Here is an 11786-nt window from a genome sequence, read left to right as displayed (position 1 = left end):
AAGAACACTCCCCCCCATACTTAAACAACACATTGTCCTCAATGTAGCACAATTAAAAGATTAAAAACAATTAAATCATCAAAGAGAATCGGACAAGTGTAATAAAAGCAAAGAAGGAGATAGGAAAAGAAAAACTCCCTAAGTCATGGTGGAGGAAGAGTAGGGTGGAGTAAAGAAGTCTCTTCCACCACTACATCCACTAAAGAAGGGTTCGTGAGGAATGGCTTAAGTCGATGTCCGTTGACCTTGAAGCTCTTGTTTGTGGAGTCGCTTTTGATCTCAACTGTACCATAAGGAAAAACATTAGTAACAACAAAAGGACCAATCCACTTAGACCTCAACTTACCACTCATGAGTCCAAGCCTAGAATTATACAATAACACTTTTTGCCCAACCACGAAGTCTTTTTTAACTATCATGCTATCATGGAACTTCTTGGTCTTTTCTTTGTAGAACTTGGCATTCTCGTAGGCTTCTAGGCAGATTTCATCTAACTCACTCAGTTGCAACTTCCTTTCCTCGCCAGCTTGATCCATAGAGAAGTTGCAAGTCTTCACTGCCCAGTATGCTTTGTGCTCAATTTCCACTGGAAGATGACATGCCTTTCCAAAGACAACCCGATAAGGAGACATTCCTATGGGTGCTTTGTAGGCAGTCCGATGTGCCCAGAGAGCATCATCAAGCCTGGTACTCCAATCTTTCCTGCTTGGCTGCACAATCTTCTCTAGAATTCTCTTGATTTCCCTGTTAGAAATTTCTGCCTATCCATTAGTCTGGGGGTGGTATGGTGTGGATACCCTGTGTACCACCCCGTACTTTTTAAGCAGGGCATGCATTGTCCTGTTGCAAAAATGGGTTCCTTGATCACTAACAATTGCTTTAGGTACTCCAAACCTGCAAAACAGATTAGACCTGACAAAGTCTGCGACAACTTTAGCATCATTAGTTCTAGTGGGCTTGGCTTCCACCCATTTTGAAACATAATCAACTGCAAGGAGAATATAAACATAACCAAAAGAGACAGGAAAAAGACCCATGAAATCTATACCCCAGACATCAAACACCTCACAGAATAGCATAGGTTGCTGAGGCATTTGTTGTCGCCATGTAAGTGTATTTCCTGCTCTCTGACACTGCTCACAAGTGCTGCAGATCTTCCACGCATCTTTAAAGATGGTGGGCCAATAAAAACCACAATCAAGCACTTTGCGAGCTGTCCTTTGAACACCCAGATGACCTCCCGGTGCGGAAGAATGACAGAACTGCAGGACTGAGTCAGTCTCATGATCTAGAATGCACCGTCTAATGACCTGATCACTGCACAATTTCCACAAGTAGGGGTCATCCCAAATAAAATGCTTAGCATCACTTTTAATCTTATCTTTTTGGGCCTTAGATGCTAAGGGAGGAAAAACAGAGGCAACTAAATAATTGACAATGTTAGCAAACCAGGGAGTAGAAAGAGAGTCAGAAATACTATACAATATATACAAATGATCATCCGGGAAATCATCCCGAATAGGTGAATCTGCATCAGAGACACGTTCGATCCGACTCAAATGATCAGCAACTAGATTTTGTGCTCCGCTCCTATCACGGATCTCCAAGTCAAACTCTTGGAGCCAGAGCATCCATCGGATCAACCTAGGCTTAGAATCAGCCTTCTTCAACAAGTACTTTAGAGCTGCATGGTCAGTATAAACAATAATGTGAGTACCAAGCAAATAAGATCGAAATTTTTCAAGAGCAAAAACTATGGCTAGAAGCTCTTTCTCAGTAGTAGTATAATTTGCTTGGGCAGCATCTAAAGTCCTAGAAGCATAATATATCACCCTGGGCAATTTATCAATTTTCTGAGCAAGGACAGCCCCCAATGCATAATTTGATGCATCACACATAAGCTCAAAAGGGGCTGTCCAATCGAGTGCCTGGATGATGGGGGTGGTAGTCAACGCTCTTTTGAGGCAATCAAAAGCCTCTTTGCATCTGTCATTAAAGTCAAACTCCACCTCCTTTTGCAACAAGTTGGACAGTGGAAGGGCTACTTTGCTAAAATCCCTTATAAAGCGCCTGTAGAATCCTGCATGACCAAGAAAAGATCGCACCTCTCGCACACAAGAGGGGTAAGGCAATTGTGAAATAACAGAAATTTTTGCAGGATCTACTTCAATACCCTTATTGGAAATAATGTGGCCTAAAACTATACCTTGCTCAACCATAAAATGACATTTTTCAAAATTTAGAACAAGGTTAGTTTCAATGCATCTATTCAAAACTTTTTCCAAACTATTCAAACAACCATCAAAAGAGGATCCATATACAGTGAAATCATCCATAAACACCTCTATGCAATTTTCTAAAAAATCACTGAAAATACTAATCATGCACCGCTGGAAGGTACCAGGGGCATTGCACAGGCCGAAAGGCATCCTCCTATAAGCAAAAGTGCCGAAGGGGCAGGTGAATGTGGTCTTTTCCTGATCCTCAGGAGCAATAGTAATTTGCATATAACCAGAAAAACCATCAAGGAAATAGTAGTGGGATTTACCTGCCAGGCGTTCAAGCATCTGGTCAACGAATGGCAGGGGAAAATGGTCCTTTTTGGTAACCTGGTTCAGCCTCCTATAGTCAATGCAGACTCTCCAACTGTTCTGCACCCGAGTAGGAATCAACTCCTCCTTCTCATTTCTGATCACTGTGAGGCTAGTCTTTTTCGGGACTACCTGGACGGGACTCACCCATTGGCTGTCGGAGATAGGATAAATGATTCCAGCTTGCAAAAGCTTGGTTATCTCCTTCTTCACTACATCAAGAATCACCGGGTTGAGTCTTCTCTGTGGCTGTCTTACTGGTTTAGCTCCATCTTCTAAATTTATTCGATGCATACATGTGGATGGGCTAATACCAGGAATGTCCGCCAGGGTCCAGCCTATAGCCTTCTTATGCTTCTTGAGAACTAACAACAACTTCTCCTCTTGCTCATCAGCAAGGGAGGCAGATATAATCACTGGAAAACTCTTGCTATCATCCAAGTAAGCGTATTTTAAATTTGATGGCAGAGGCTTCAATTCTGGTGTGGTCGGCTGGACAGTGGTAGAAGGAGATGGTTTCTCAGCCTTTACCTCATAAAGAAAGTCAGAGGTATGTGTACTTCCTGAAACATGGTTAGTCCTATCTGACTCTATAAAATCAATCTCAAGAGGTAAAACACCACCACTAGGCATGCAATCAATATCACTCTCAGATTCACTCTCAGCATCAAATTCAGACATATGATCAAGTACAATTTCAGACTCAATGCATGAAGAGTGAGAGGCATGCAGATTAGAATAAAGATCAGTCATGTATTCATAAACAACATGGTCAATTATTTCAGCATGAAATACAGAAAGATCTTCAGATGGGTATTTCATAGCATCCAGAATATTAAAATGAACAGTTATATCACCAAACTCCATGGACAGTGTGCCTGCATAAACATCTATCTTAGTTCTAGCAGTTTTCATAAAGGGTCTGCCTAGAATGATGGGAACTGATCCTTGAGAAAATCCATCTTCCATATTCAAGATATAAAAATCAACAGGGAAAATCAGTTCACCAACTCTAACTAAGACATCTTCTATGAAACCAACAGGATAGGCAACACTTCTATTAGCTAAATGAATTACCACATCAGTTGACTGCAAGGGACCTAGAGATAGAGAATTAAAAATCGACAGAGGCATAACACTAACAGAGGCTCCTAAATCTAGCATGGCATTGTCAAACTTACTATTCCCTATAATACAAGGTATGCTGAATGTACCTGGATCTTTGCATTTTTCAGGAATTTGAGGAACAGATTTACCAATCAATGCGGAGACATTTCTGCCCATGCTAATTCATTCACTTCCTTTAAGCTTCCGCTTATTAGTGCACAGCTCCTTTAAGAATTTGGCATATCTTGGAATTTGCTTTATTGCATCCAACAGAGGTATGTTTACCTCTACTTTTCTAAATGTTTCCAAGATCTCTTTCTCTGCCTCTTCCATTTTTTTGTTGGAAACTGCTCTTGGAGGGAATGGAAGAGGGGGAATGTGTTGCTTCTGCAAATCAGAATTACCTGTGGAAGAAGATTCACCTGCACAGAAATTGTTAGGTAGATTTTTGTCATCACCTTTTTCTGGAATAGAGTGAAGTTTGGCAGGTTCATTTGCAGATGAGGAAGGTGCTACGGGTTGAGGTCCTTGACACTGCTTTCTCGACCTCAATGAAATGGCACTGACATTTTTGGGATTTTGGACAGCTTGAGAAGGCAGCTTGTCAGAATTCTGGGACTGTTGTTGATTCAATTGGGTAGCTAATTGTCCCATCTGATTGGTTAAGCTCTGAATGAAGGCTCTGGTCTCTTGCTGAAACTGCATGTTCTGCATAGTCAGTTGCCTCACAAGTTCTTCGAGGGAAGGTTGTGGAGGGGCCTCAACTGTTGGTTGTTTCTGGGGTTGTTGCTGTTGTTGGATTGGTGGAGGAATGTATGGTCTGCTTGGGCCAGCAGCATTTTGGAAGGAAGGAGCAGGCTGTTGTTGTTGTTGCTGAGGGCTGGACCATCTAAGGTTAGGGTGATTCCTCCATCCAGGGTTGTATCTGTTGCTGGAAAGGTCATAATTGCTCTGCTGTGGTTGATTTTGCTGCTGAGGTTGAGGAGGTCTATTGTAAATATTTGCAGCATAAGCTTCAGGCTGCTCAATTGCTCCAGGTTGCTGCATGGAATGGCAAAGGTCTGTATGGTGGTCAGCAGAGGAGCACAAACCACAAACCCTTGCGACAGGTACAGATTTCTGATTCAAGGCCAGCTGGGTTACCAAGTTGACCAACGCATCCAGTTTGCCTTCAAGCTTCTTAGTTTCAGATGATGCAGATGGGTTTGTAGCTACCTCATGCACTCCTCTAATGACTATGGCATCATTTCTGGCACTAAACTGCTGGGAGTTGGAGGCCATCTTCTCAATTAAATTTCTGGCTTCAGCAGGAGTCATGTCTCCAAGGGCTCCACCACTGGCAGCATCTATCATACTTCTCTCCATATTACTGAGTCCTTCATAAAAATATTGGAGAAGAAGCTGTTCTGAAATCTGATGGTGGGGGCAACTGGCACATAGTTTCTTAAATCTCTCCCAGTACTCATACAGGCTCTCTCCACTGAGTTGTCTAATACCTGAGATATCCTTCCTGATGGCTGTGGTCCTGGAAGCAGGGAAAAAATTTTCTAAGAATACTCTCTTAAGGTCATCCCAGCTCGTGATGGACCTTGGAGCAAGGTAATACAGCCAGTCCTTTGCCACTCCCTCTAATGAATGAGGAAAAGCCTTCAGAAATATGTGATCCTCTTGGACATCTGGGGGTTTCATGGTGGAGCAGACAATGTGAAATTCTTTCAAATGTTTGTGCGGGTCTTCACCTGCAAGGCCATGAAACTTTGGAAGCAAATGAATCAGTCCAGTTTTAAGAACATATGGGACATCCTCATCAGGGTATTGGATGCACAAGCTTTCATAGGTGAAATCAGGTGCAGCCATTTCCCTTAGAGTCCTCTCACGAGGTGGAGGTTGTGCCATGTTCTCAGAATGTGCAAAATTAGAATGCTCAGAATCAGAATGCTCAAAATTATAATGCTCAAGATCAGGATGTTCAAAATCACCAATAACATAATGCACAGATTCACCAGTTATGGAATGCTCAGAATGATCAAAAGGTATAAAATGATGCCTAACTAATCTATGAAATGTCCTATCTATCTCAGGATCAAAGGGTTGTAAGTCAGATGGATTGCCTCTAGTCATACACTACATTCAGCATGCACACAACTAGTTGCCTTGTCATGTAAATAAAGGTGTAGGTTTGAACTATAGCTACCCTCAAATGATATCCAAATGACTTGAAATTTTGTGAGCAACCTTATAAAATGATGATAAGATAGCACAAAAAATTTCAGACAAAAATTCAAAGTCTAACTATGAAAGCTAAAATTGGTAGGTTAAGAAAAATAAGTGAATAAAACTTGAAAAATAAAAAACTTTTGACAAAATCGCTTTTTTTTGGACGATGGAGACCTCAAATCGCCTATGGCCAGCTGCCACGGCGTAGGAAATTTTTTTCTACCCCAAATGCATATATAATAATTGCGATTCTGATAACCGGAGCAAAAGTTATGGCCGTTTGAAGTTTTGATAAACACAAAATTTGCTAGTTTTTTGGAACTTTCAAATCTGACCAAACTAAAGGCTCTAGCTATTTTCCCCACAAAATATGGATTAAAAGAAGTTACCACAAAAAAATTCAGCCAAAAATAACAATCCTAGCTACTAAAACAAAAAATCCCAAATAATTCAGCATGGGTGGTCGCTAAAATCCATCTCTAATTGATTTCTACTACTACTCTGTTTTTCCGCAAGCTGATTTCTACTACTACTCTGTTTTCAAGCACAATCTTCACAGCAAAACACCCAAGACTGAAACAGGGGAAACGCTTAATGGTAAAACTGAAACAGAACACACATTAAACAAAATACCAGGACACTAAACAACACTAACACACATACTAACACAATACTAACAATTAAACATAAAACACGAAAGGATTAAACACACAACACTAGCTGGCTATTATGAACCTTTGGACACTGCTCCCCGGCAACGGCGCCAAATTTGATCGAGGCCGTACCCGAATCAAATAAACATGAAAATGCAGTAACTAGGAAGTGATCCTAGGTCGTTTCCCAACGAGCAGTGACAAGCCAAATGTTCATAATATACTTGCAGTAACAGTAACAATGGGGGGGGGGGGGGTTGGTTGTTTGGTAATTAAAGAGCATAACAAATAAAATGGAATATGAAACTACTAATATTGAAAACGGGTCGTTTCCTTTGATTCAGAAGCCACTCTCTTATCCTGGGTTATGGAGAATTCGTCCCTAACAGTCAACCACTTAATCCAACCCTATTTCAATTTACTAAGCGAAAATCAACTTAGGGTTTTCAATACGTGATTAGGCACCAAATACACCAGTTAGCCCTTCGTCCATTAAGCATGAACGCAAGTTAGGCTCAGAGGCAATTAATCGAACACGAAGCGTGCACTGATTAATATTCACGAAATTGGGATAACTGGTGAAGGGAAAATTGCCAGGAAACCACATTACAAACGAAACCTCAAAGAGAGTTGGGCTTCGTCCTCAAAAGGAAACAACACCAGAAAATCTAGCCTTCCATGGATTCAAACAGAAAACGCAAATGAAACATGAAGCAGAAACGTAAATAAACAAGAACGTAAATGAACAGAAGCGTAAATGAACAGAAACGTAAATGAAAGTAGAAGAAGAAGCAAGAATGAACTCGTAATTAGAAGCAGAAAACGGAAATTTGCATTAAGAATGAAAACTGTAACAAGGGAACAGAAAAACGTGAAAACCTAAAACCAAAGCTCTGAATAATGAAAATAGCATAGCAGAATAGAATGCCCTGCACGAATCCCAAGGCAGCTATTTAAAAAGAGTCACTCAAAGTCACTGGGCCTTATTACAATACTCTGGCCCAAAATGAAATAAACACTGAACAACATAAAATAAAATTGCGAAATTTCCTAATTAGAAATTAACTAAGGTAAGCACTGCTTTATTTGCCCTCTTCAAGTCCACAACCAAAATCCGGATTAAGCCCAATGTTTCATTAATTCCTAAAATTAGATTAAAAACATCAAATTAGCTAAATGAGCCCAAATAATAAAACTGCCTAATTAATTGACAATTAAGACCAATCAATAATTAAAATGGTGCAAAAAGGGTTTAGAAAATAGAAGAAAATGATGGCACATCATCGTCTAAGTTATTTTCTTGGTCTTGAGGTACATTATGGTGCTAACGGTATTTTTCTAAGCCAAGCAAAAAATGCCCATGACATTTTGGAAAGGGCAAAATTGTTGGATGTCAAGTCCATTTCTACGCCTCTTGCTTCTGGTATTCGATTGACAAGCACTGGAGACCCATTTCCTAATCCAACCATTTACCGCTCTCTTGTGGGAGCATTACAGTACCTCACAATCACTCATCCGGATCTCTCATATGTTGTTAACTTTGTCAGCCAGCTCCTGCAGGCTCCCATCACTGATCATTTCCAAGTTGTCAAGTGAATATTGTGCTATGTCAAGGGCACCTTGTCCTTTGGCCTATCCTTCACTCGGGGATCCTTTCTTCTTGTTCTTGGTTACTCTGATGCCGATTGGGCTCGTTGTGTTGAGGCTTGTCACTCCACCTATGGCTACTCGATATTCTTGGGAGGTAATCTTGTGTCCTGGAGTGCTAAAAAGTAGCCCATTGTTGCTCGTTCCAGCTGTGAATCTGAATATCGGGCTATGGCAAATGCAGCAGCTGAGCTAATGTGGTTCACTCATTTGCGGCGCGATCTGCATGTTTACTCTACTCCCCCTACTCTTCCTTGTGATAACAAAAGTGCTATATTTCTTTCCCATAATCCGGTTGCTCACAAGCGTGCGAAGCATATTGATATTGATTACCACTTTGTTCGCGAGATAGTTCTCTCCAAAAAGCTCATTACTCAATTTGTTCCTTCCTATCTTCAACTCGCCGACATCTTCACCAAAAGCCTGTCTCAACCACTTTTTCAGTTTTTTCGTTCCAAGCTTTGCGTTGGCCCAAATCCAACGCTTTGCTTCAGGGGGGATGATAGGAAAGAAAATATTTGATTGAATAATTGATTTAGTCTTTATATAATTCATTTATTCATTCCTTGATTATAGCCTCTAGATTGATTTAGTCATTCCTTAATCGTAGGTTCTAGATTTTCTGTAATCTCTATTTATTGTACCCTTGATATTCTCTAATGCTATTAGAAGAACAATTATACCAATCCTTACATTATCCATATAGATTTATTAATGTAATATATGTTTACTTGTGATGAATTATTAATAGAATTAAATCATCTCATATTATTGAGTAATATAATAATATTTTCATGATGTTATAAATATAAATTATTCACTGATTTTACCCTTAACTAATTTCTATTAAAAAAATTTAATTAACAATTTTAGTTGAATTTCTCTTACTGTTGAGGATAAAGCTTATATTTTTATCTAACACTAATAAGATTTTGCATTATATTCTTAATGTTATCTATTGTTCAAGTAATAGTGATTTTGACAATAATAATTTTGATCTTTTCAATTTTTAATGATCAATAACCTCGTGATTTATCTTACAATATTCATAAATTATAATCCATGATGTAGATCTTCAGAAACTACCAGTACGATTTATTATGGATAGAGCTGGTTTGGTTGGAGCAGATGGACCAACCCATTGTGGGGCATTTGATATCACATACATGGCCTGCTTGCCCCATATGGTGGTCACGGCTCCATCAGATGAAGCTAAGCTGATGCACATGGTTGCAACAGTAGCAACCATAGATGACAAACCAAGTTGCTTTAGATTTCCAAAAGGTAACGAAATTGGAGCCAGTTTGCCCCTCAATATGATTTAGTTTGATATGCAAATGTACTCTAGTATTCCATGTTAAGTGAAAGACATATCAATTTTTGAATTATCATGGTTGAATTCTTAGGTTAAAGTTATTTTAACATTCAGAACTTTTGGATCCAGAACATAGTTTACATATTTGAATTTGAGTACTTCTAGTGTATAATTTGATTGATTGGTTGTTGCTTTAACCAAAACTATGCTAGTCTTTTACCCTCTTAGTGATCATATGGAACATATGATATCCAATTTTAGGACTTGAATATGCGTCAAATAATTCCCAAGTTGAAGAAGTCTACTTATTGGCTATGTGGTGAGAGACTTATTTACTTCAACATTGATGAAGTGGTAGTTTAATCTCTATAATATGAACTTGTACTTCTTGTTAAATTCATAATCTTGGTTAAAGGGCTATGATCATGCAGGAGTTATACTAAAAACATAACATAGATTAGAGATGTTGTTCCTCTTATGCTAGGATTTTTCTTTTATTTTTCCTATGTTGTTCCATGGAGTCAAGGGTTGTCATAGGCGGAATGCCATGTTATCTATAATTTGAGATATGCTATTTATATAATGTATGTTTGATATCTCTGAATCCATTTCCTTAGTTAAAAACCTTGTTAATTTTACTGCACTTACCTTTAAATCATGAGTATCATTAAATTGATGACAAAAAATATTTTTAAATTTTTTTTAAAAAAATAAAACAGATGGTGTCACAACCTACCCTTCAACGGGAGGGCGAGACGAAAAGCAAAAGCGCGTCTTTCCAAAAAGAAAAATGCGTGGGAATCGCCACCAACGTTTATTCGAGAAAAACATTATATAAACCAAAAAGAGGTCTGTCAATTTTGAAAATAAGGGTTTGAGAGTGGTTTACGCATGGGAAATGTATTAGCACCCCACATGTCCGTCACAAGGGATAGCAGCCTTTAATCAAGTGTGCGCGACGTGACTTTAGAATTACTTACTTTTCCCTTTTTTATATTTTTTATTTTTTTTTTGGGTCGACAAGGGTGTTGCTCTTGCTCCTACGTATCCTTAGGCAAGATAAGGAATTCAGACCTACGTGGTTCTTTAACATGAGAAATTTTGTGTGTCAAATTGTTTTTATGCTTTTGAAAGTTTCACTTTTAATTAATAAGAACAAAAGAGGGTCGTTGAGGCGTTGGACCTTGAACAATCCCAAGTGACCTTGATGGAGAGAAAATCAGTTATGCATTGGTTTTAATAACTTTCAATGTCTTTAAAAGACAACTTTACGACGCTAATGATTGGTTAAGATTAAACTTTACAAAAAAAAAGATTATTGATGATAGAAGGAGAAGATGAATATGCACAAAACAACAAGGGGGACCCCTAAGGGTGCATAGATCACATTCAAATATAAAAAAAAACTAACCAATGGTCACATGAAGAACACCGAACAAAGAACGATGTAAAGATTGATCACAGTCGCAATTTGGCAACGCCTCAGCTTCGTTTCCTCTTCTTTCTTCTTCTTCTCTCTTATTTCTCTTAATTCCCTTCACTCTTCAATGCAAGAACCCCTCCTCATCCTCCCCTTCACGCATATTTATAGAAAAAGGGCACTTGGGACAATGGTAGCTCGCCCAAGCAAGCTAAGGATTACTCCTAAAGTAACTAGCTTGCCCAGGCGAGCTAGTTCCTTCACCCTGAAGTCATTTGGGGGCCAAGGCAAGCCAGAGGCTAGCCTGGGCGAGCTAGGGTCTAGGAAACTCAATGAAAAAACCTTTTGTGCCTCCTTTTTGGTATATTTCACATTCTTGATCAAAACATTGAACGATCTTTCGTCTTATGTAGTAACTGGTGTCGAACAACGCAGTTCGGCTAGCTATAATCAAAACATCAGTGAATGATAGTCCCTGGATGAAATTAGGGTCTGATAGACAATTATTTAAAAAATTGTCTTAGCAAGTGTATATTCTAAAACGGTTCATAGCTAAGAACTGTCTTAGAAGGGTACTTTTTTAAGACGGTTGTTAGATAAAAATCATCTCAGAAAGGCAACTTTCTAAGACGGTTCTTAGTTAACAACCGTCTTAGAAGAGTATCATTCTAAGACAGTTTTTCTAAGAACCGTCTTTGAAGAATACCCTTCTAAGATGGTTTTTTTAACCATCGTCGAAAGTCTTGAAAGTGATTTAGAACCGTCTTTGAAAGTGGTTTAGAATCATTATTGTAAAGTCTTTTTCCAGTAATTTAGATTTCCCCTTTTAACATTGT

The 11786-nt window shown here is 39.0% G+C and overlaps 1 protein-coding gene and 1 non-coding gene across 2 annotated transcripts; both read left to right on the top strand.

The window, feature by feature from the left end:
* Positions 1–5109: 5109 nt before the first annotated feature.
* On the top strand, positions 5110–5216 carry LOC113001049 (small nucleolar RNA R71). Its single transcript, XR_003266382.1, has one exon. It is a non-coding gene; the product is annotated as a small nucleolar RNA R71 (small nucleolar RNA).
* Positions 5217–7840: 2624 nt separating this feature from the next.
* Positions 7841–8164, top strand: LOC102662600 (uncharacterized mitochondrial protein AtMg00810-like). Its single transcript, XM_006575956.1, has one exon. It carries the CDS (start codon positions 7841–7843, stop codon positions 8162–8164), a length of 324 nt encoding a protein of 107 aa, XP_006576019.1.
* Positions 8165–11786: the final 3622 nt, after the last annotated feature.

Source organism: Glycine max, chromosome 2 (assembly GCF_000004515.6).
Source record: "Glycine max cultivar Williams 82 chromosome 2, Glycine_max_v4.0, whole genome shotgun sequence".
Lineage (NCBI taxonomy): Eukaryota > Viridiplantae > Streptophyta > Magnoliopsida > Fabales > Fabaceae > Glycine > Glycine max.
The sequence above is the reverse complement of the archived record's forward strand: the minus strand, read 5'-3'. Positions and strand labels throughout refer to the sequence as shown.

Bases quoted from the DNA above. Each gene is read 5' to 3' on its own strand.
- LOC102662600 (XM_006575956.1), top strand. From the start codon at position 7,841: ATGGCACATCATCGTCTAAGTTATTTTCTTGGTCTTGAGGTACATTAT.